The 26,088-nt window shown below is 38.2% G+C and overlaps 1 protein-coding gene across 2 annotated transcripts in view; it reads right to left on the bottom strand.

The window, feature by feature from the left end:
• The window catches only part of COL21A1 (collagen type XXI alpha 1 chain), a 243,345-nt gene that overhangs the window by 112,493 nt on the left and 104,764 nt on the right, over nt 1-26,088 (bottom strand). Inside the window, exons 4-10 of one of the 2 annotated variants that reach the window (XM_060403571.1) lie at nt 24,519-24,687; nt 21,987-22,203; nt 18,983-19,156; nt 17,833-17,910; nt 15,392-15,400; nt 15,017-15,100; nt 2,368-2,430 (exon numbers count right to left, since the gene is read on the bottom strand). In XM_060403571.1, coding sequence (XP_060259554.1) covers nt 2,368-2,430; nt 15,017-15,100; nt 15,392-15,400; nt 17,833-17,910; nt 18,983-19,156; nt 21,987-22,203; nt 24,519-24,687 — 794 coding nt within the window. Of the gene's footprint in view, nt 1-2,367; nt 2,431-15,016; nt 15,299-15,391; nt 15,401-17,832; nt 17,911-18,982; nt 19,157-21,986; nt 22,204-24,518; nt 24,688-26,088 lie in introns of those variants that run through there. The other variant, XM_060403570.1, reaches the window with a different exon arrangement.

Raw genomic sequence — 26,088 nt, 5'->3', positions numbered from 1 at the left:
TTTAAAGTGGTTAAGCTTTATGTCTCCTTAATTCATAAATATCCCTAAAATTCTCTATGAACTTTACAGGGTATTTTTAAAGTCAGATTATAGGGATACTATAGTGCATATATTCTTGGGAAAATAACATTATCTTTAACTTGAAAACAAAATAGGATTTCTGAGCCCATCTAGTCATTGCTATTAGGAACTCACTGGGCAGTCAGTTTCTACTACAAAGACACAGTCATCAAGACAGTATAGTACTGGCCCAAAGACAGAAATATAGATCAGTGGAGCAAAATAGAAAGCCCAGAGATAAATCCACACACCTATGGACACCTTATCTTTGAAAAAGGAGGCAAGAATATACAATGGATTAAAGACAATCTCTTTAACAAGTGGTGCTAGGAAAACTGGTCAACCACTTGTAAAAGAATGAAACTAGAACACTTTCTAACACCACACACAAAAATAAACTCAAAATGGATTAAAGATCTAAATGTAAGACCAGAAACTATAAAACTCCTAGAGGAAAACATAGGCAAAACACTCTTGGACATAAACTACAGGAGGATCCTCTATGACCCACCTCTCAGAATATTGGAAATAAAAGCAAAAGTACTAATTAAAATTAAAAGCTTCTGCACAACAAAGGAAAGTATCAGCAAGGTGAAAAGACAGCTTTCAGAATGGACGAAAATAATAGCAAACGCGACAACGGACAAAGAATTAATCTCAAAAATACACAAGCAACTCCTGCAGCACAATTCCAGGAAAATAAATGACTCAATCAAAAAATGGGCCAAAGAACTATATAGACATTTCTCCAAAAAAGAAATACAGATGGCTAACAAACACATGAAAAGATGCTCAACATCACTCATTATCAGAGAAATGCAAATCAAAACCACAGTGAGGTTCCCTTTCACGCCAGTAAGAATGGCTGCGATCCAAAAGTCTACAAACAATAAATGCTGGAGAGGGTGTGGAGAAAAGGGAACCCTCTTACACTGTTGGTGGGAATGCAAATGAGTACAGCCACTAAGGAGAACAGTGTGGAGATTCCTTTAGAAACTGGAAATAGAACTGCCATATGACCCAGCAATCCCACTGCTGGGCATATACACTGAGGAAACCAGAATTCAGAGGGGCATGTACCCCAATGTTCATGGCAGCACTGTTTATAATAGCCAGGACATCAAAGCAACCTAGATGTCCATCAGCAGACGAATGGATAAAAAGCTGTGGTACATATACACAATGTAATATTACTCAGCCATTGAAAAGAATACATTTGAGTCAGTTCTAATGAGGTGGATGAAACTGGAGCCTATTATACAGAGTGAAGTAAGCCAGAAAGAAAAACACCAATACAATATACTAATGCATATATATGGAATTTAGAAAGATGGTAATGATAACCCTATATGTGAGACAGCAAAAGAGACACAGATGTATAGAGCAGTCTTTTGGACTCTGTGGGAGAGGGTGAGGGTGGGATGATTTGGGAGAATGGCATTGAAACATATAAATTATCATATGTGAAATGAATCACCAGTCCAGGTTCAATGCATGATACTGGATGCTTGGGGCTGGTGCACTGGGATGACCCAGAGGGATGGGATGGGGAGAGAGGTGGGAGGGGGTTCAGGATGGGGAACACATGTACACCCATGGCTGATACATGTCAATGTATGGCGAAACCAATACAATATTGTAAAGCAAAAAATAATAATAATAATTTTTAAATAAATGAATAAATAAAAGTAGTGAAGATGTATGCTCTTGTGAAGATAGCTAGGTGACTAATACACTAGTTCTCTTGATCAAGCTAGCCCTAATGTTGCCCTCAGCTTGAAGAAACTTCAGTTTTTTCCTTCCCATCTCTACACTCTTGATCTCCTTTCTTATAGCATTTACTTTAGAAAACTGATTATCTAATTCTTTCTCTGATCCTTTGAGATGCAAATCTTTTAAAAAGCTTCTTGCCCATGTGACAACCCAGGTCCTTCCCCAGGATCTAGGAGCCATCCCTTTGAAATTGAACCATTAAGGAAACAGAGGGGAGGAGCCTAACTTGGACAGGTGCACATGAGCAAACACAGATGGGCTAATCACTCGGAGGACACTCGCCAGACTCAGGAACAACTGCATTTGCTCCATCCCTGGATCAGCCTCGCCTCAAAGGCCTCCAGCACTTTCCCCCCAGCTCACCCAGCACTCAGGAGCCCCCCTCCCTCTGGTCCAGCTGTGTGGAGTTGACTCTCCTCTGTGACAACTGTCCTAAATAAAGTCTCCCCTGCCTGTTGAACTTGGCCCCTTGCAATGAGGTTACATTGACCCTAGAATCCCAGTACTGGAGATGACCAAGCTTTCTGTACTCACAGGCTTACCATCTTGACCAGGCTGTCCAGGGTAGCCAGGATTCCCAGGCTGTCCGGGGTCACCCTAGAGAGGGAAAAAATGATCTCAGTCCAAAACAACCAACTCTATTGATTCAGTCAGAGCCCACCAGGGTTCAAAACCACTTCCATCATTTGCAGCTTATTGTAAAACAAACAAACAAATGCATAACTGGAAATCCCAAAATAGGGTTAGAAAAATGATATCATAGTTACTTTTAAAAGTAAAGCCTTTTTATTATGAAATATTTCATAATATTTAATTATGTGGGATTTAATTCTGTGAACATTACAGGTATAACAAGGGATGTACTTTTCACTGATGTAAAATGTCAGTATTTATGACAGGAAGCATTTTTAGAATTCTGAACAAACTGTGCAATGTTACAACAATTATGTCTTCAACAACTAATATTTCACTCAGAAATCTACAACTTTAATTCTATTCTAGACATTACACTACAGGAATCCATGACTTATGATATAACAATTCAATTTATCATTATTTTTAATATGATATCACTTGCAGGTTGAATCTAAAATATGACACCAATGAACTTACCTATGAAACAGAAACAGACTCAGAGACACAAATAGACTTGTGGTTGCCAAGAGGATAGAGAGGTGGGGGACAAATAGATTGGGAATTTGGGGTTAACAGAGGCAAACTATTATATACAGGATGGATACACAACAAGGTCCTACTGCATAGAACTATTAATATCAATATCCTACAATAAACCATAATGGAAAAGACTATGAAAAAGCACATATATATGTGTGCATATATATATATATATGCTTAACTGAATAAGTTTGCTGTATAGCAGTAATTAACACAACATTGTACGTCAACTATACTTCAATAATTTTAGGAATAATTTATATCCTTAAAAAAAAGAAGTCCACAGGCTTTGTGATCTTCCATGTGGGAGTGAAGTTTAAAGCTGTACAACAATTGTTCCTAGTCAGTGTGTCTCTGACTATAATTTCATTTTAACACAATATTAAACTTCTACAATTTGAATATTTTCATCAAAATGAAAAGTGAAAGAAACAGTGAAATTCGCTCAGCCATATCCAACTCTTTCCGACCCCATGGACTACACAGTCCATGGAATTCTCCAGGCCAGAACACTGGAGTGGGTAGCTGTTCCCTTCTCCAGAGGATCTTACCAACCCAGGGATTGAACTCAGGTCTCCCACATTGCAGGCAGATTCGTTACCAGCTGAGCCACCAGGGAAGCCCAACAGTACTAAAGTGGGTAGCCTATCCCTTCTCCAGAAGATCTTCCTAACCCAGGAATCAAACCAGCTTCTCCTCCATTGCAGGTAGATTCTTTACCAGCTGAGCTACAAGGGAAGCCCCATGAAAACGAAGCCTCAGAAAAACCAGGCCCAAGCCAAACAACGCTGTCCAGCTCCCAGCATCCCTGAATAAATGTTACACCTAAAATACAAACTCTGTCCTCACAAACCAGAGACCTCCAAGGAACATTATTCTGTACAGCCTGGCAACAACAGCCCAGACCCATTCTAAAAACTGTAGCATGCTGCCCAATGGCCAATACTCAGATTGGAAAAGACCCTGATGCTGGGAAAGATTGAAGGCAGGAAGAGAAAGAGATGACAGAGGATGAGATGGTTGGATGGCATCACCGATGTGATGGACGTGAGTTGGAGCAAGCTCCAGGAGTTGGTGATGGACAGGGAAGCCTGGCGTGCTGTAGTCCATGGGGTTGCAAAGAGTCAGATACGACTGAGTGATTGAACTGAACTGAGCAGTCATATGGTCACCATGTGTGAAAAACAATGAAAGCAACACTTTTTGTGAGGTGAATGTGTTTTATAATTTAATTCTAAGAACTACCTCAAAAATAGTATCAGGGAATTCCCTATGGTCCAGTGGTTAGGACCATCCACTGAGGGCACAGATTTGATCCCTGGGCAGGGAACTAAGATTCCACAAAACACAGGGTGTGTCCAAAAACAATAATAACAATGATATCATATTTGTGTATTACAGAATCCATTAGGGGCATCTTGCTGAAAAAGATCATGTCTCAGCCATCATTTATCGGTGAACTGCTACAGAAAGATAACTGATTTCAAATTCAGCAGGGCTTCACACCTACAGCAAGAAATTATTCACACATACCCCAGTGATTATATGTTAACTAAAGGCCACTGCTAAGGGAACTTCCACAGAACAAAGTGCTCTGGTCTGAAATTCGAGTTCAGACTACTGGCAAGGAAGGTTTGTTCCTGCAACATGACAGGAAAAATGGAAAGAACTGTGTGAACTCTATCAATGAGCCAGTGGAGAAGGGATGGGCTTTTCTTTATGCTAGCCCAAGAGGTTGACCACATGGAAAGGCTGAGGAGAAGGGACATGCCGTTTTTAAAAGAGATAGAAAAGGAATAGCTATAAACTCATGGAGAAAAGTAATGCAGGAACATGTAATTTCTTGCTGAAGAGGCACAATTTGTAATTCTAATCCAAAGATAGCCAGTGTCAGCCAGGCATTAGAGAGTAGTGTTTCCATTCTCTAGGGTATTAGATGTTTTCTCTTCTTATTTTTTTAAAATATAAATTTATTTATTTTAATTGGAGGTTAATTACTTTATAACATTGTATGGTTTTGCCATACATCAACATGTATCTGCCACAGGTATACACGTGTTCCCCATCCTGAACCCCCCCTCCATCCTCCTTCCCTGTACCATCCCTCTGGGTCATCTCAGTGCACCAGCCCCAAGCATCCAGTATCATGCATTGAACCTGGACTGCTGACTCATTTCATATATGATATTATACATGTTTCAATGCTATTCTCCCAAATCATCCTACCCTCGCCCTCTCCCACAGAGTCCTAAAGACTGCTCTATATATCTGTGTCTCTTTTGCTTTATCGCATACAAGGTTGTCGTTACCATCTTTCTAAATTCCATATATATGCGTTAGTATACTGTATTGGTGTTTTTCTTCCTGGCTTACTTCACTCTGTACAGTAGGTTCCAGTTTCATCCACCTCATTAAAACTGATTCAAATGTGTTATTTTTAATGGCCGAGTAGTACTCCATTATGTATATGTACCACAGCTTTCTTATCCATTCATCTACTGATGGACATCTAGGTTGCTTCCATGTCCTGGCTATTATAAGCAGTGCTGCAATGAACATTGGGGTACATGTGTCTCTTTCAATTCTGGTTTCCTTGGCGCGTATGCCCAGCAGTGGGATTGCTGGGTCATATGGCAGTTCTATCTCCAGTTTTTTAAGGAATCTCCACACTGTTCTCTATAGTGGCTGTAGTAGTTTGCATTCCCACCAACAGTGTAAGAGGGTTCCCTTCTCTCCACACCCTCTCCAGCATTTATTGTTTGTAGACTTTTGGATCGCAGCCATCCTGACTGGCGTGAAATAGTACCTCATTGTGGTTTTGATTTGCATTTCTCTGATAATGAGTGATGTTGAGCATCTTTTCACGTGTTTGTTAGCCATCTGTGTGTCTTCTTTGGAGAAGTGTCTATTTAGTTCTTTGGCCCATTTTTTGGTTCGGTCGTTTATTTTCTGGAATTGTGCTACAGGAGTTGCTTGTATATTTTTGAGATTAGTTGTTTGTCAGTTGCTTCATTTGGTATTATTTTCTCCCATTCTGAAGGCTGTCTTTTCACTTTGCTAATAGTTTCCTTTGTTATGCAGAAGCTTATAATTTTAATTAGGTCCCATTTGTTTATTTTTGCTTTTATTTCCAGTATTCTGGGAGGTGGGTCATAGAGGATCCTGCTGTAATTTATGTCAGAGAGTGTTTTGCCTATGTTTTCCACTAGGAGTTTTATAGTTTCTGGTCTTACGTTTAGATCGTTAATCCATTTTGAGTTTATTTTTGTGTGTGGTGTTAGAAAGTGTTCTAGTTTCATTCTTTTACAAGTGGTTGACCAGTTTTCCCAGCACCACTTGGTAAAGAGATTGTCTTTAATCCATTGTATATTCTTGCCTCCTTTGTTGAAGATAAGGTGTCCATAGGTGTGTGGATTTATCTCTGGGCTTTCTATTTTGTTCCATTGATCTATATTTCTGTCTTTGTGCCAGTACTACTGTCTTGATGACTGTGGCTTTGCAGTAGAGCCTGAAGTCAGGCAGGTTGATTCTTCCGGTTCCATTCTTCTTTCTCAAGGTTGCTCTGGCTATTTGAGGTTTTTGTATTTCCATACACATTGTGAAATTATTTGTTCTAGCTCTGTGAAAAATACCGCTGGTAGCTTGATAGGGAGTGCATTGAATCTGTAGATTGCTTTGGGTAGTATACTCACTTTCACTATATTGATTCTTCCAGTCCATGAGCATGGTATATTTCTCCATCTATTAGTGTCCTCTTTGATTTCTTTCATCAGTGTTTTATAGTTTTCTATATATAGGTCTTTAGTTTCTTTAGGTAGATATATTCCTGAGTATTTTATTCTTTTCGTTGCAATGGTGAATTGAATTGTTTCCTTAATTTCTTTTTCTACTTTCTCATTATTCGTGTATAGGAATGCAAGGGATTTCTGTGTGTTGATTTTATATCCTGCAACTTTACTATATTCATTGATTAGCTCTAGTAATTTTCTGGTGGAGTCTTTAGGGTTTTCTATGTAAAGGATCATGTCATCTGCAAACAGTGAGAGTTTTATTTCTTCTTTTCCAATTTGGATTCCTTTTATTTCTTTTTCTGCTCTGAGTGCTGTGGCCAAAACTTCCAAAACTATGTTGAATAGTAATGGTGAAAGTGGGCACCCTTGTCTTGTTCTTGACTTTAGGGGAAATGCTTTCAATTTTTTCACCACTGAGGATAATGTTTGCTGTGGGTTTGTCATATATAGCTTTCATTATGTTGAGCTATGCTCCTTCTATTCCTGCTTTTTGGGGAGTTTTTTTTTAAATCATAAATGGATGTTGAATTTTGTCAAAGGCTTTCTCTGCATCTGTTGAGATAATCATATGGCTTTTATTTTTCAATTTGTTAATGTGGTGTATTACATTGATTGATTTGCGGATATTGAAGAATTCTCGCATCCCTGGGATAAAGCCCACTTGGTCATGGTGTATGATCTTTTTAATGTGTTGTTGGATTCTGATTGCTAGAATTTTGTTAAAGATTTTTGCATCTATGCTCATCAGTGATATTGGCCAGTAGTTTTCTTTTTTTGTGGCATCTTTGTCAGGCTTTGGTATTAGGGTGATGGTGGCCTCATGGAATGAGTTTGGAAGTTTACCTTCCTCTGCAAGTTTCTGGAAGAGTTTGAGTAGGATAGGTGTTAGCTCTTCTCTAAATTTTTGGTAGAATTCAGCTGTGAAGCCATCTGGACCTGGGCTTTTGTTTGCTGGAAGATTTCTGATTTCAGTTTCAATTTCCATGCTTGTGATGGGTCTGTTAAATTTTTCTGTTTCTTCCTGGTTCAGTTTTGGAAAGTTGTGCTTTTCTAAGAATTTGTCCATTTCTTCCATGTTGTCCATTTTATTGACATGTAACTGCTGACAGTAGTCTCTTATAATCCTTTGTATTTCTGTGTTGTCTGTTGTGATCTCTCCATTTCCATTTCTAATTTTATTGATTTGATTTTTCTCCCTTTGCTTCTTGATGAGTCTGGCTAATGGTTTGTCAATTTTATTTGTCCTTTCAAAGAACCAGCTTTTGGCTTTGTTGATTTTTTCTATGGTCTCTTTTGTTTCTTTTGCATTTATTTCTGCCCTAATTTTTAAGATTTCTTTCCTTCTACTAACCCTGGGGTTCTCCATTTCTTCCTTTTCTAGTTGCTTTAGGTATAGAGTTAGGTTACTTACTTGACTGTTTTCCTGTTTCTTGAGGTATGCCTGTATTGCTATGAACTTGCCCCTTAGCACTGCTTTTACAGTGTCCCACAGGTTTTGGGTTGTGGTTTCATTTTCATAATCAATCTGATTTCAGTGTTGACCATCTGGTGATGTCCATGTGTAGAGACTTCTTTTGTGTTATTGGAATAGGGTGTTTGCTATGACCAGTGCATTTTCTTGGCAAAACTCTATTAGTCTTTGCCCTGCTTCATTCTGTATTCCAAGGCCAAATTTGCCTGTCACTCCAGGTGTTTCTTGACTTCCTACTTTTGCATTCCAGTCCCCTATAATGGAAAGGACATCTTTTTGGGTGTTAGTTCTGAAAGGTCTTGTAGGTCTTCATAGAACCATTCAGCTTCAGCTTCTTCAGCATTACTGGTTGGGGCATAGACTTGGATAACTGTGATATTGAATGGTTTGCCTTGGAGAAGAACAGAGATCATTCTGTCATTTTGAGACTGCATCCAAGTACTGCATTTCGGACTCTTTCATTGACCATGACGGCTACTCCATTTCTTCTGAGGGATTCGTGCCCACAGTAGTAGATATAATGATCATATGAGTTAAATTCATCCATTCTAGTCCATTTTAGCTTGCTGATTCCTAGAATGTCAACGTTCACTCTTGCCATCTCTTGTTTGACCACTTCCAATTTGCCTTGATTCATGGACCTGACATTCCAGGTTCCTATGCAATATTGCTCTTTACAGCATCAGACCTTGCTTCCATCATCAGTCACATCCACAGCTGGGTATTGTTTTTGCTTCATTCTTTCTGGAGTTATTTCTCCACTATACGGAATTTAGAAAGATGGTAACGATAACCCTGTATGCAGGGCAGCAGAGGAGACGCGGATGTGTAGAGCAGTCTTCTGGACTTTGTGGGAGAGGGAGAGGGTGGGATTATTTGGGAGAATGGCATTGAAACATGTATAACATCATATAAGAAACAAATCGCCAGTCTTGGTTTGAGGCAGGATACAGGATGCTTGGGGCTGGTGCACTGGGATGACCCAGAGAGATGGTATGGGGAGGGAGGTGGGAGGGGGGTTCAGGATTGGGAATACGTGTACACCCATGGCGGATTCATGTTGATGTATGGCAAAACCAATACAGTATTGTTTAGTAAAATAAAGTAAAATTTTTAAAAAGTAAATAAATAAAATTTAAAAAAAAAGAAAAAGAACCTGATGCTGGGCAAGATTGAAGGAAGGAGGAGAAGGGGACGACAGAGGATGAGATGGTTGGATGGCATATCTGACTCAGTGGACATAAGTTTGAGTTAACTCCAGGAGTTGGTGATGACAGGGAAGCCTGGTGTGCTGCAATCCATGGGGTCACAAAGAGTTGGACACCACTGAGCAACTGAAATGAAATGAACTGAACTGAACTGATTATTTCCAATCAGATCAAATCCGTTAATGACCTCTTTACTCATATAATATTAATTATCAGAAAAATGCACAACATCAAAAGGATCTGAGAAGATTTAACTTCTACGATGATGAGGCTGAAATAAAACTTTGGCATGAGAAGAAACAGGAGTTGTGTTTTTAAGCTGCATGAAAGTACAAAACATACTTAACGATAATATTTTAAATGAATCAAAACTAAGTTTCCAAGGGAAAAATTCACCCACAAGATAAACCCAATGTGACTTCTTAAGGCAACACAGGTCAATGGCCCCCAGAGGGAAAATAATCTCTTCTGCAGGTTCTATTATTTCTGGTAGGTTTTAGTGGTTATTTGAACTATTGCCTTACTGGTTTATTTGCAAAACCTCAGGTAGGTTTGCTATTGCTTCCAAAAAACTGGAAGAATAAAGCAAAACCCTAGCTGATTTTTGAAGAGAAGGCCAATTAGAATAAAAATTCAATTTTACTACTGTAGTAAAAGCTGACACCAACCTTTACTGGTTGCTTACTACATGCTAAGCACTGCTCCACAAGATTTGCTGTTGTTCGGTTGCTAAGTCATGTCTGACTCTTTGAGACCCCATTGACTCTAGCCCACCAGTCTCCTCTGTCCATGGAATTTTCCAGGCAAGAATACTGGAGCGGATTGCCATTTCCTTCTCCAGGGGATCTTTCAGACCTGGGGACTGAACCAGCATCTTGTATGTCCTCTGCATTGGCAAAAGGGTTCTTTATCATTGAGTGACCAGGGAAGCCCCCTATGAGATCTACCTGTATTCAATTTCTTAATCCTCATAAGAATCCCATGAAGCAGGTAATTTTACTGTTCTCACTTTATATATAAGAAAACTGAGACCCAAGAAGCTTAGGTAACTTGTCCAAGGTCACAAGGCAGCAGTGAGAACTGAGATGGGAACTCAGCTAATTCAACTTTAGACACCATGCTCCTAAATGCCCCTCTCTCTGCCCACATCAAAATGCAAACTGATCAGAAACCAACCCAGGGAAGCCTAGCAAGCTTAACATGGAAACAATTTTCCAAATATATTAAATTAGACATATGACATATAATTACACAACTGTGACTAAATTCTCAATCTACTTTCTTATACTTTAGTTGAAACATGTGCAATTTCAAAAAATAAGTATTCAGCTGAAAAGCAATTCTTACTTATGATGAATTGATTTTGTGCCACAGAATTTCTGAGTTGCTGCCAGGAATGGGAACATCATGGACTAAGCTGAAACATCCCTGCACATGGCCTTGCAAGTGTGCAAATATGAACAAAGTGAGAAGCAATTGCATTTGCAAAAGTAAGCTAATTATTTTAAGTTATTCATCTGAAACAAAGGTCGCTTAGGCCTGAATCCCATGTTTTAAAGCTCTCTTCTCAAAACCCCTGTGCGACTACCCACTGGCCTCCACAGAAGTATCTGACCTAAGACCAATTCCTTTGGTTTTCACCGAAACCAACCTCTTCTCTCCCTCAAAACTCAAATATTAATTCTCTTCAGCTAGAAGAAATCCACTTAGTTTGGGGAAATTAGCATAAATATGTGAACGCCCAGTGGTTCCTAAAATTTCCCAAAGGCTTTTGTATTTTAGCCTGAGGCTACTTTGATAACCCAAAGGAATCGCTACTCAGTAGAATTATCAGGGTGAAACAAAGGGCACCAATAAACTTGTAGAAAGAATGGTATTTCAGAAAAAAATAAGTTATTAAGAAATTGCTTCTTCCTTAAAAAATAGTTGAAAAAATTGCTTTTTTTCCACATTTTCACTCTGTGTGTGTGTGCTCAGTAGTGTCCAACTCTTTGGGAACCCACAGACGAGCCCACCAGGCTTCCTGTCCACAGAAGTTTCCAGGCAAGAATCCTGGAGTGGGTTGCCATTTCCTTCTCTAGGATGTCTTCTCGACCCAGGGATCGAATCTACTTTCCTTGCATTTCCTGCACTGGCAGGAAGATTCTGAAGATTAGACCAAATGTGGGGAGTTTGTCCCCACAAATGTCCCTTTAGCTACGAAGTGGAGGAAGAAGCTGCCGTTGCATGGACAGGTCTTTTGGAAGGGATTTATTTTTAAACCGGAGATTGCCTGGTTATTTCATATAGAACAAACACATTCCACATGGGTTAATTGGGGGATAGGTGAATCTTACTTTTTTGATCATTTTACAATTCATTAAATAAAAAATATTACTATTAAGCACTACTCTAGACACTGAAATTCCAAAGGAGAACTGAACTAACCTTCACTGTGAAATGCTTCCGTATAAAAATCATTCCCAGAGTATCATTAATTTAGTCACTCTCTTTGACAGTAGGGAGACAGAATGAATAAGCCAGCCTCATTCAGGGGCTTCTCTATGCTTAACAGATTTATTTCTCTATGCTTAGTGACGAGTCCAAGTATGAGCTGTGCTGTGCTTAGTCACTCAGTCTGTCCAACTCTGCCATCCCATGGACTTGCAGCCCATGTCTGCAAGCCTTTGTCTGTGATAATTCTTCAGGCCAGAATACTGGAGTGGTTTCCCATGCCCTCCTCAAGGGGATACTCCCACCCCAGGGATCAAACCCAGGTCTCCCGCACTGCAGGCAGATTCTTTACCATCTGAGCCACCAGGGAAGCCCAAGAATACTGGAATGAATAGCGTATCCCTTCTCCAGAGGATCTTCCTGAACCAGGAATCAAACCAAGGTCTCCTACATTGCAGGAAGATTTTTTACCAGCTGAGCTACCAGGGAAGCCCAAGTATGGGCTATCATAGTTAAGTTAACCTGGTTTTACAAAGGGTTGTCATATTTGTTGGAAGTTCAGAAAACTTGAAGCAGATGACTGACTTTATCTTAGAATCAGCACTTACTCACCCACCCACATGTGAATTTCTCCTCTTTCAGTTCCATGATTTAACTCTCAGCTCCCAGAATCCAATTTCTTGCTACTGGGAAGACTAGATTCTCCTGCACAGATACGTCTGCCTATGGAAATCTGTAAAACATTCCAGAGAACATCTAACAAACAAAAACGACCAATACATCTCAGCTGGATGTATAGTAAAATCGCTTCGTCTGTTTTAGTTCTGATTCTGTTGGACTAATTAAAAACCTATTAATTTTCTAGGCCAGAAGTTCTCCAAGGGAAGAAAATCTCAGGGTGTTGCTATGGATTCTGTTTTTCACATACAGGTCCCTGATGTGAGTAAGGAACCACCTCCAGGGGAAAGAGCCCTAAAAGGATGGAAGAGTGTGTGTGTGTTCCTGTCCTCCTGCCAGCTCCTCTGAAGAAAATGGAAAGCAGATTAAGAAAGCACGCCAACTTGAAGATCAGTGGAAAACTGCAATTTCACTTAAAGTAGTAGGTGGCAAAGGGGTGAGATGATGACTAAGAAGAGAGAATGAAAACGAGGAACACATGAAACTTGAAAATACTGAAAATCGGAGGCTTTAACAGATAAGACAAAGCGTGTGCTAAAAGTTTGCTGTAAGAACATACGTGCATAAAAATTGGTATCACTTCAAGATGCCTAATGGACCATTGATGAAGATCAGGATACATCAGGAGGCCCTGGGTGCCTGCCCCCTGAGTGGATGCCCCTTAGAGGCCCTGGGGGCAACCTGAGCAGGCGGAAGGTCCTCTGGGCTTAGAGAGGTCAATGTCATGGAACTCTGATTTCCACATGGAAAATCAAATCATCTCTTGCACATCAAATCATTTCAGTGTAAAATATTCCAAGTTAAATAAAGTTGTATAAATATATTTCAAAAGATAGCCTGCTGGTAGGTAGGTCATACCATGCTGCCTTGCAAGGTAAACTGTTTGAGAAGCGTATTGCAGGTATTTTTCCTTTGTGTCAAAATATCCTAAATAACATGGCTACTTTATCAGAAGAACATGTGAATTAATCTTCCTAAATGCAATCAAAAAATTGTTCACAATAACATATTATAAAGGGCTGAAGTCAAATTCCAAGCCAAACAGGTTTATTTTAAATTTATCCTTTTATTTCTTAAATTGTGTTTCTTTCTTAATTTCAAGCTAGGTTTGAAGCGGGTCATGCACTATCACCTGAAAATGGATGGGGAAACATACACGAAAGACCAGTATTCAATTTTCTCAGATCTCCAAACTAAAATCTGAAATTTTTTAGTTGTGATGATTAAAATTTATCAGAAAATTCCATCTAAATGAATATTATAATTCATATTTAGCAAAATTTATTATGGTCACTTCAGGTAATAAATGATTAATACTCAAAACATTCTCTCTAGCTAAGAAGTCATTTTTATCTAGATGATATTTTTAAATAATATTAAGTAAACAAGATTTGGTTTTCCTTGGTAGCTCAGTTAGTAAAGAATTTGCCTGCAATGCAGGAGACCCCAGTTCGATTCCTGGGTCAGGAGGATCCCTTGGAGAAGGGATAGAATACCCACTCCAGTATTCTTGCCTGTAGAATCCCATGGACAGAGGAGCCTAGCGGGCTATAGTCCATGTTGTCGCAAAGAGTCGGACACGACTGAGCAACTAAGCACAGCACAGCAGCACAAACAAGATTTATCTATAGTGGACAAACCACTTAACATCTCAGTGTCTTAGGCTATGTCTAAGTGATGCCACAATCAGTATCAACTTACTTAAAAAATTCAGTCATTCATATTTAACAGATAGAAACAGATTCAAAATATTATGTAATCATACTTCCAATCATATACAAATGTGTACACAAATGGATATGTTTATACAAATAGACACAACAAATACATATGCACACAAATATATACAGGTACACATGCAAATAAATATGTAAATGCCACTGAGAGATATGCATGTATGAAAATGACTAAAAGAATATACTTTCTAAAAATAATTATTGCATGATAAGTAAAAAATAAATGAGTGCATATGCACCCCGTTGACTCTCTTTTTGGACTTGGACGTCAAACACAACACTCAAACCAATTTTCAAGTGTTTCTTTCATTTTTCTATCTGAAAATCATCTTGACAGATTAAACATTTAGACATTTAAGACCTTAGAACATGTCTTTCTTCATTTTTCACCTGATTGTAAGGAAGTATCATTCTTGGGATACAGTAGCAGCATTAAGGGGAAAAAACAAATAGACAAGCAAGCAAACAAAATAATATTCTCCCCCACTTTATTGTGGTATCAATTTAAAGTTCAAAAGCAATTACAGATTAGGATACACTTTTTTAAAAAATCACTAAAACTCACCATTTAAATCTTCTAAGATATTAGGCAGAATATTCAAAACAGGCTCAGTGGTGATTAGGAATTTTGTGCTTGCTCAGCTTTAGTTTTTCTGTTTTAACAAAAAAAGCAAGGTAGGTGTTACTCACTTTGGGCCCTTGTAGTCCTGGTTTTCCTGGAGGACAAATACAGGGAGCTGCGGTTGAACCTACATCGCTGGGACCGTTGAAGCACTAGAAGACAGAAAAGGAAACATACTACACGGCAAGATGCACGCATACGTGTGCACACGCGTGTGTCCGTGTGTGTGAAATGGTGAAGACAACTTACGTTTACTTTCCAATGATATCTAGCCCAATCCAATAAGAAATTCAGCATCACACAAACAAGCTATTAATACTAGATACACTCAAACCACATAAATGGATTCTATTTCTGTAACATACTTACAATTGATGGAAGGAAGCTAAACAGTCCCACCATGCAAATATTACCATAAGGAGAATAATAGCATCCAGGCCTACCTCACCATTCTGAAAGAAAAACAACAACAAACATGTTTTTAAGACATGTTTTGGATGAAATTTCTAAATTATCTTTCTAATTTACAGATATTTCTTTGTCTAGAGTAGAAATAAATGAAGTATCAAAACCAGCAAGAGCTAAAACATTTGATAGCAAATATCCTAGACTTCACTTTCATGCATTGGAGAAGGAAATGGCAGTGCTCTTGCCTGGAGAATCCCAGGAACGGCAGAGCCTGGTGGGCTGCCGTCTATGGGGTCGCACAGAGTCGGACACGACTGAAGCGACTTAGCAGCAGCAGCAGCATCCTAAAACATTACCTATTTGTTAAGGCAATGGCACCCTACTCTAGTACTCTTGCCTGGAAAATCCCATGGACGGAGGAGCTTGGTGGGCTGCAGTCCATGGGGTGGCTAAGAGTCGGACACGACTAAGCGACTTCACTTTCACTTTTCACTTTCATGCACTGGAGAAGGAAATGGCACCTCATTCCAGTGTTCTTGCCTGGAGAATCCCAGGGATGGGGGAGCCTAGTGGGCTGCCGTCTATGGGGTCGCACAGAGTCGGATACGACTGAAGTGACTTAGCAGCAGTAGCACATTTATAATAGGATGGAGGAAGGAAATTAGCAACGATGAGAGTGTGCTTGGTAAAACAGCCTCGCAGGAATAAAATTACCTCAAGGTGGGGCTTTTATGCTCTCTTAAACTTTCTGGAAATCACTTAGTGAAATGAAAGTCATTCAGTTGTGTCCTATTCTTTGCAGCTCCATGGACTGTCATACATCAGGCTCTTCTGTCCATGGAATTCTCCAGAGAGACATAAGAGACTCGGATTCAGTCCCTGGGTCAGAGAGATCCCCCGGAGGAGGGCAGGGCAACCCATTCCAGGATTCTTGCCTGGAGAGTCCCATGGACAGAGGAGCCTAGCAGGCTACAGTCCACAGCATTGCAAAGAGTTGGACACAACTGAAGCGACTTAGCACCCTGGAAATCACGTGAGAAGCAGAGAAAAAGACAAAACACATCTAAGGAAGTCACAAACTACATGCATTCAATTTTATGCAATTTACTTTAGGAAAGCTTCTTGCTAAACAATCTGTTTCTTACTGAATAATGCACGATTTTAAATGGGTTAGTAGTCTTTCCAAACAATAACAAATTCAATCAGAAAATGAGAAGATGGGAATAAAGATGAAAAAGGGTATAAACAAACCTGAAGAAGTCACACATGAGAGTGAGGAAGGAGCCATTAAAACACAGAAGGTGGATATGAGAACTCAGAAACTACAGTCTCAAGCTATGCTTCTCTTACGGGAGGCAGGGGGTGGAGTGGCCATGGTCACGGCAAATGTCAGTGGAGAAATACAATAAATCAAGTATGCACAACGACTCTCAAAATGAAACAACTGTTTAATGCTTTTAGGAGAAATTTATATTCCAGGTTATAAGCAGCTAAAAGAAACATCATAGTGTTTAAACAAAAGAAATTTATATCCCAAGTTATAAGTATATATAAAACAAAAGTTACAATGTTTCAACAATTAAAGTAGAAAACTCAGAAGAAATCATTTCTAGAAGTTTCTATTGTTGATTTTTATTATAGATCCCTTAAAAGCACTGCTCTGAGCTTTCAAATTTTCAAAAGATGTGAATCCATAAGTTACTCACTTTAATAGGGAAAAGGAAGATGATGACAACAAGACTATAACAAGGAAAAGAACCGTGTAGGGCTCAAATGTCACTGAGAATTCACGCTGTCAAAAAGTTTTACATTCTACCATATCTGCATTACCAACAATATACCATTTTTTGCCCAGAGAAAAATCAATTTCACACACTCGCACATGCATATGATCAGACTCTAACATTTTAGTTTATAATCTTTTTCTTCCTAATGCACTAAAATCTCTAAAGGAATAGAAAGTTGCTTATATCCGAGAAGTATAACAAAATCTTACCTAACAACAATAAGAAGAAACGTTTATATTTATTATGGTTTGAGAAAACGTGCTAATGGACAGGAAAATGAATTATTTTCTACTCTTCAGAATCATGCCACATAAAGTGTTTCACTCACACAATAAATGAAGTTTAGAAACATGTTTTACTCATTGGACTTTCAGACAATGAATTCTGTTTTTCTAGAGCAGGTCCAACCCTGCTTCATTCAAGAAGTGGAACAACAATGACCCCCAAGATGATGAAAAAATGTTCCCTGTGCTCTTCCATTTACACTTGTACATTAATACATAATAACATAATTTTAATTGTGAACCTCAAAATATGTTTTAATCAATATCATTTTACTTGCACTGAAAATGAAGAAACAGATTAACTCTGTAAGTTAAATTCAAGCTCACATGCTATCTGCATTCTATTTATTGCTTTGAAAGTACTGAAGCAACACCTGGTGGAAAAAAATAATCCATCCTACTCACAAATCCAGGTATTTCACACGCTGTCTCCCGGTTGTTCTGCTCTGGGTCACAGTAGATTCGTAGCTTTTGGACATCAAACTGGAAACAACAAAACCAGTCAAGTTAAAGTTGAGGCCCAAACAAATTGCTTTATAAAAAGCAACTCAGATGCACAGAAGCAGTCACTGTAGTCAGCAATAATGTGACACAGATCAAAGCACTTATCTTTGATAACAATAAAATACAGTCAATAATAAAAAGACAAAATTTGAATTCTTGACATATAGCATAAAGGTGTGATGCAATCTAACTTCCAAGGAAAACTTTCCTAGCACCAAACACAAGTCTCTGGTTTCCTTGGGAAACACAGTGGTACTTATGTAGTATCCTTGTATTAAGAGCTCCTCTAGAAAGCATTTCCTGGGCCACTGAAAAGCTTCCCCAGGCTTTCTGTGTCCACCCTACATCTCTCCACGTTCCTGATCACACAGAGGAGGCTCAAGAAACCATCTTTGGTTTCCAAGGTTTAGTTGTTGGCACAGAGAGCTGTGTGATGAGTAAACCCAGCACTTATTACTATTTAAATATTTACTACAATTTGACATTAATACACAGAGACCATAATCACACATCTGAATATGACACCATCTTCTCTTAATAGAAACAGGGTGAGAAAAACATACCTTTTCAAATAACGGATTTTTCAAGACACGGCTTGAAATATACACCTCTCAAACCATAATAGATATGCTAGTTTAAAAGAATACCAAAACTGTCACAGTTTTGCTTATGAAAATCCTGACATACATTAATCTAATTTTATCCTCACAGCTGCAAAAAAACTTTTATAACTGCCACTCACAATTTTACTCATATTGTCTTTCCCAAATTCATGATATAATCGAGGTTTCTCCTGAGAAATATGAAATTAATGTTTCATAAAAACATAGAATTCTACCATGCACTCAGGAGAACATATTTCTAAGAATTATTTTATTAAGTCTGATTTTTCATTTTCATACATACACACAAACATACAATTTCACTAATGAACTGACCACTTTTTGATTAAGTCCCTTAAAGGAATTAAGTTAAATACAATTATATGCGATAAATACTATCACTAAAGCTCCATTTTATAGGATGCAGAAAGCAAATCATTTTTACTCACCTGAACAGTTTCTTCTTTCCCAGAGTATTTTCCAATTTGGGTTTGCCCACTGATGAAGATCCCTAACACTGGATGTAATGGCTTATTTTCTATTTGTTGATCATCAATATACAGAGTTACATCTTGTTCTGTTACTAAGAGACGAATCTGATGCCAGCCTTCATCAAATAATGTCTATAGGAAGAGAATACAGGAGATTCGTAAAGAGAATTCCTAACAATCTTGTATTTTCTTTGTCTCTATTCTTTAGTCATCAACCATAAATCCATACCACACAGATTGGCTGTATCATATTCTAACTCATCCTGACCCAAGCTGGGTCCCAAAGGCCAACACCCACCAATCACTTTATTAATCCCTACATGAGTTTCCATCGCACATTCCAAAGTAGCTGGACCAAAGTATTTGTGGAAAAAACTCCCTCAAGGTCACAGATAAGTTCCTAAAGTCCAATTCAAGTGGCTTCTTTTATCTTCTCACCCTACGTACTTCATGGCATCTGTGTATCATGTAACTAGTCCGTCCACTTTGACAGTCTCCCCCAAATCTTCTTCTCCTGATCTCCACGAAATGATATTAATAATATCCTCAGTTTTTAAACCACAGCAAGCACCCTTACCTTCTTCTCCTTACCTCAGTTGCCATAACAGGTAGATGCAAAATTCCAGCAAGGATGTGTTTAAGGCACAACTCAGATTCACTTCTCCATTGCCCTTCTCATTGTCATAATTTAGGCTCATAGGTATCTTGCTTTGTTTGAATAATTTTTAAACCCATCTCAATCCCTGTCCCTTCCCTCTCCAAGCCAACCTTCTTCCCTCTACTAGAATTAATCTCATGCCCCCATCTTAATAATTTCTGTATTCCTAGGACAAAGCCCAGTTCCAGGGAAGAATCAAAGGTATTCTTTATGAAAGAAGGAAAAGGAGCAGAAGAGAGAGCTGCTTAGATCCTGACAGGACAGTGATCAAGACTTTTTGATGGAATTCCATCACTGAGTGAACAAAACGCAAAACCGTGTGTCCAGTTCCCAGGTCCGTGTTTACATATAAGATACAAGTTTGAACTTATACCTGGCTCACTTTTTGTGTGCATGAGTATCTTATACTCAAAACACAGGGGACGCTACATTCTATGCTCTAAATGAAAACCCTGCACTTTACTACACGTGACTCCTTAGAAATGAACCAAGATTTCCGTGTCCTGTCTCTCTATCAAAATCCTATACATCTTGCAAAGCCCATTCCAGAAGCCAACTCATTTATGAAGACTTGCCCACATTTTGTATTGGGATCCACTTTTTCTTCCACATTCCACATTTTGCACTTCTATGGGATACCAGAAGCACTGAATATCACATTATAAATAAGTTCGTTTAGGTGAGAAACATGCCATATTCATTTGTCACTTCTTACAGAAACCAGCACATCGTCTTTAATGAAAATGGCAGACAACGTTTTAAGTTTATTCTTCTCACCAAATGAAGAAATTGCAAAAATGCATAGTTCCATGTACAGCCTTTTATATTTCCTAAATTATATAACATGCTATCAGACGCAATCCACTCCAGTACTATTGCCTGGAAAATCCCATGGACAGAGGAGCCTGGTAGGCTACAGTCCATGAGGTCACAAAGAGTCGGACACGACTGAGCGACTTCACTTTCACTTTCAGATTGTTATAATAATCAAAATGTAATTGCTTTTATCATGATATCTGTATTCTGAACACATTTGACTTGGAAAATACACTTTTACTTTTAGTTTATATATTTTATTAAATATATGTTTCTTTGGGGGATATAAACTGTCCCCCTAATAAATGCAAATTCTATATCATTATCTACCTGTATTTAATGTTCTGACAAATATGACTTTACTTCATTACCCTGTAGGACATAGCAGTATAAAGCAGACCAACATGGACTTTGAAACTGACCAGACCTAAATTAAATTCCTGATGTCACAACTTAACTAGCCATGCTAGTTAAGAGAGAACTTAATAAAAAAAAAAAAAAGAGAGAGAGAGAGAGAGAGAACTTAATATACTTGAACATTTTTTTTCTGTAAAAGGAGAGCAATAGCTCCTTCCTTGGGTGGTTATTATAATTAAATATTCCTGGCACTTAGAAACAAGTACTGAAAATATAATTTTCCCCACCTCATAATCTCACACGAATTAAGACATATTTTCACTAAAATTGAGTTGCCATATGATCCACTCCTGGTTATATATCCAGACAATATACTATACTTCAGACAAAACTATACTTCAAAAAGATACATGCATCCCTATGTTCATAGAAGCACTATTTACAATAGCCAAGACATAGAAACAACTTAAATGTCCATCAACAGATGAATGCACAAAGATGTTATATACATTTATGTATGTTTTATATATATAAAAAGAATGAAGTAATGCCATCTGCAGCAACATGGGTTAGATCATCATACTAACTGAAGCAAGCCAGAAAGAGAAAGACAAACACAGTGTGATATCCCTGATATCTGGAATCTAAAATAGGACACAGACGAACTGATTTAAGAAACGGAAACAGACTCACAGACATAGAGGACAAAACTATCGCTGGCAAGAAGGAAGGGGTGGGGGGTGGATTATGAGTCTGGGATTAGTAGCTGCAGACTGTTACATATGCAATGGACAAATGACAAGGTCCTTTCCACTGTACAGCAGAGAGTGTTATATTCAATATCCTGTGAGAAACCATAATGGACAAGAATATGAAAACGAATAACATATATGTATAAATGAATCATTCTGCTGTATACCAGAAATTAATACAACACTGTAAATCAACTATACTCCAATAATTTAAAGAAATAATAATTGTCTTCCTTTGCTGCTTTTATTCAGTAAGCAAAATTACATTAGGAAATCAATATCTTTTCAGTCATGTTAAATTATGGCTCTCCTCTCCCAAAACACATCAACTTGATGCTAATTCCCCATGAATAACACAGTCATACCTAGGCATCTTTACCTTAACTCGAGGATCAGCAAAGGTGACCACTTGTGAGCCATTAATGATGCTGGTTGTTGTAAATAATAACGTTTTATCCACTCCATTTAAGGTAACTGCTATTTGTGGCCTTCCATCAATGGTTAAAATTCTCCATAAATCCCACATTTTCTTGACCTTAAATCTCTGAGTGGAGACAAATACGTATGATGGAGGAAGACCTTCTGGGAAAACATTACTGGAAAAAGAAGACTGTGTATAAGCTTAAAGAATTCTCAACATGTCTACAGATTTATCAAGAAAAAACTATATCAACATACAACATTATGGGGGGATGCGAGAGAGGTTCAAAAGGGAGGGGATATCTGTATACATATAGCTGATTCACTTTACTGTACAGCAGAAACTAGCACATTGTAAAGCAACTATGCTTCCCTGGTGATTCAGACGGTAAAGAATCTGCCTGAAGTGAGGTAGACCCGGGTTCAATCCATGGGTAGGGAAGATGCCCTGGAGAAGTAAATGGCAATCCACCCCAGTATTCTTTGTGTGTGTGTGTGTGTATGTGTGTGTGTGTGTGTGTGTGTGTGTGTGTGTGCGTGTGTCTGTGTTTTACTTTATTTTACTTTACAATACTGTATTGGTTTTGCCATACATTGACATGAATCCACCACGGGTGTTTACAAGCTCCCAATCCTGAATCCCCCTCCCACCTCACACCCCATATCATCTCTCTGGATCATCCCCATGCACCAGCCCCAAGCATCCTGTATCCTGTATCGAACATAGACTGGCACTTCATTTCTTACATGATAGTATACATGTTTCAATGCCATTCTCCCAAATCATCCCACCCTCTCCCTCTCCCTCAGAGTCCAAAGTCCGTTCTATACATCTGTGTCTCTTTTGCTGTCTCACATACAGGATCATCATTATCATCTTTCTAAATTCTGTGTATATGTGTTAGTATACTGTATTGGTGTTTTTCTTTCTGGCTTATTTCATTCTGTATAATCAGCTCCAGTTTCATCCATCTCATTAGAACTGACTCAAATATATTCTTTTTAATGGTTGAGTGATACTCCATTGTGTATATGTACCACAGCTTTCTTATCCATTCATCTGCTGATGGACATCTAGGTTGTTTCCATGTCCTGGCTATTATAAACAGTGCTGCAATGAACATTGGGGTACCCGTGTCTCTTTCAGTTCTGGTTTCCTCGGTGTATATGCCCAGCAGTGGGATTGCTGGGTCAAAAGGCAGCTCTATTTGCAATTTTTTAAAGGAATCTCCACACTGTTTTCCATAGTGGCTGTACTAGTTTGCATTCCCATCAACAGTGTAAGAGGGTTCCCTTTTCTCCACATCCTCTCCCGCATTTATTGCTTGTAGACTTTTGGATCGCAGCCATTCTGACTGGTGTGAAATGGTACCTCATTGTGGTCTTGATTTGCATTTTTCTGATAATGAGTGATGTTGAGCATCTTTTCATGTGTTTCTTAGCCATCCGTATGTCTTCTTTGGAGAAATGCCTATTTAGTTCTTTGTCCCATTTTTGATTGGGTCATTTATTTTTCTGGAGTTGAGCTGTATAAGTTGCTTGTATATTTTTGAGATTAGTTGTTTGTCAGTTGCTTCATTTGGTATTATTTTCTCCCATTCAGAAGGCTGTCTTTTCACCTTACTTATAGTTTCCTTTGTTATGTAGAAGCTTTTAATTTTAATTAGATCCCATTTGTTTATTTTTGCTTTTATTTCCAGTATTCTGGGAGGTGGGTCATAGAGGATCCTGCTGTGATTTATGTCAGAGAGTGTTTTGCCTATGTTCTCCTCTAGGAGTTTTATAGTTTCTGGTCTTACATTTAGATCTTTAATCCATTTTGAGTTTATTTTTGTGTGTGGTGTTAGAAAGTGATCTAGTTTCATTCTTTTACAAGTGGTTGACCAGTTTTCCCAGCACCACTTGTTAAAGAGATTGCCTTTACTCCATTGTATATTCTTGCCTCCTTTGTTGAAGATAAGGTGTCCATAGGTGTGTGGATTTATCTCTGGGCCTAAAGAAACTAAAGACCTATATATTGAAAACTATAAAACACTGATGAAAGAAATCAAAGAGGACACTAGTAGATGGAGAAATATACCATGTTCATGGATTGGAAGAATCAATATAGTGAAAATGAGTATACTACCCAAAGCAATCTACAGATTCAATGCAATCCCTATCAAGCTACCAGCGGCATTTTTCACAGAACTAGAAAAAATAATTTCAAGATTTTTATGGAAATACTAAAAACCTCAAATAGCCAAAAGCAATCTTGAGAAAGAAGAATGGAACTGGAGGAATCAACTTGCCTGACTTCAGGCTCTACTACAAAGCCACAGTCATTAAGACAGTATGGTACTGGCACCCCAGTATTCTTACCTGAAGAATACCATGGACAGAGGAGACTGGTGGGCTACAGTTCACAGGGTCACAAAGAATTGGACGTAACTGAGTAACTAACACACACAAAAATAATAAAATAAAATAGAAAAATACATATAACATTTACCTTGTGAATTCTGATAAATCAACTTTTGATGTTATTTCATATCCTTTAATCTTTGTTGGTGAAAGCTGAATTCTCTTCTTAGCCTTTTTCTTTATACCCAAGCCTAAAAGAATATCAAACCCCTTCTCATCACGTGCTGCCACAGGAATTCGTGTTGGACAGACAGATTCTATGAAGGAAAAGGCGTAAAAGTTGATTAATCATGGGTTACTTCAACAAAAAAGAAAATTAAGGGAGGAATAAAGAACATAGTATTCTAAAATCTCTATATGCATGCAAATGTATGTAAATGTATTTCTGAGAAAACGTTTTTGTTTTCAGGGTGTTTTTGTTACTTGACAATGGAGTTTAATTGTCTTCTTTCTCCCTAAAATGGGATGAAATGTAAGATGAATATTTGTTTATGAACTGTTTTAAGGGCAACACTATGCTGAAGTTTACACTTCACTATTTTAACTAAGAGGCAACGAAACACCTGGCCTGTGGTAAAGGCGGGCTGGAGCAGGATTTCTGCTTCTCATCCAGGACTGTCCGGGAGTCACACTCCCTTGGATACCGCTCTTGAACTTCTTGGATCCGGGAAATGAACTCTGCTTGCTTGCTTGCTTTCCCAGCATTTGAGAGGTAAGAAAAAACATGTGTGTTGCTCCTTATACTCTTTCCAGTTCTAGCAGTTTATAATCTTACAGTTCAAATGTCGTTGGATCTCTCACTCTGGAAAAAACTTAACTGTGGGTCTTTTCTGTTCATGGAAATTCTTCAAATGGGCCTATTATCTCATCTATGATTAATCAGATTATACATTCTATTAATCACATTCATAAATGAATAAAGAATTTTTCCTTAAGAAGAATCATTAAGGTTTGCATTATACAGTCATGTATATAAATTATAAAAATGTGATGTGCTTTTCAATTATCTAGGAAACTAGTGTCTCAAATTATGTGGAAAATTCTGTACAGTTGAAATGCTATTAAGCTGTTATACTGTAGGAATGTTGCAATATTTTCAGATTCTTCCAAGGCCATCATATAATATACACACTAAGCCTGACTGCTTATATTTTATAGAGCAGCTAACAGAATATAAATAGAAGAACCTCCACAAAATGTGCTTTAAGATAAGCATTCTCCTGAAAAACATTAAAGAGAGGGAACAGTATCATATTTATCCTATAATAAAAAGTAATGAGATGGATTTTATTAGGTCAATAATACTGTCATAACATTTAGCACAAAATACTGAAATTAATTAAAGCTTTGTTATAGATAAAATTAGATGTATTCCTGAAAAGATACGGATATTTGCATCTCCAGGTCTGAGGATGCTGAGTTGTTTTTAGCTTGCTTGTTTGTTTCTTATTTTGTTTTTGCTTTGTTTGGCTGCAGTTGTCTGTTTATTGTTTTGGCCACACAGCACAGCATGCGAGATCTTAGTCCCTGACCAGGGATCAAACTTATGCTCTGTGTAGCAGAAGCTTGGTGTCTTAATGACTAGACAGCCAGGGAAGTCCTGGGTTTTTGCTATTTTAATAGCTTTATCGAGGTAAATTGATATATAATAAATCAAA

This window comes from Ovis aries, chromosome 20, assembly GCF_016772045.2.
Source record: "Ovis aries strain OAR_USU_Benz2616 breed Rambouillet chromosome 20, ARS-UI_Ramb_v3.0, whole genome shotgun sequence".
NCBI lineage: Eukaryota > Metazoa > Chordata > Mammalia > Artiodactyla > Bovidae > Ovis > Ovis aries.
The sequence above is the reverse complement of the archived record's forward strand: the minus strand, read 5'-3'. Positions and strand labels throughout refer to the sequence as shown.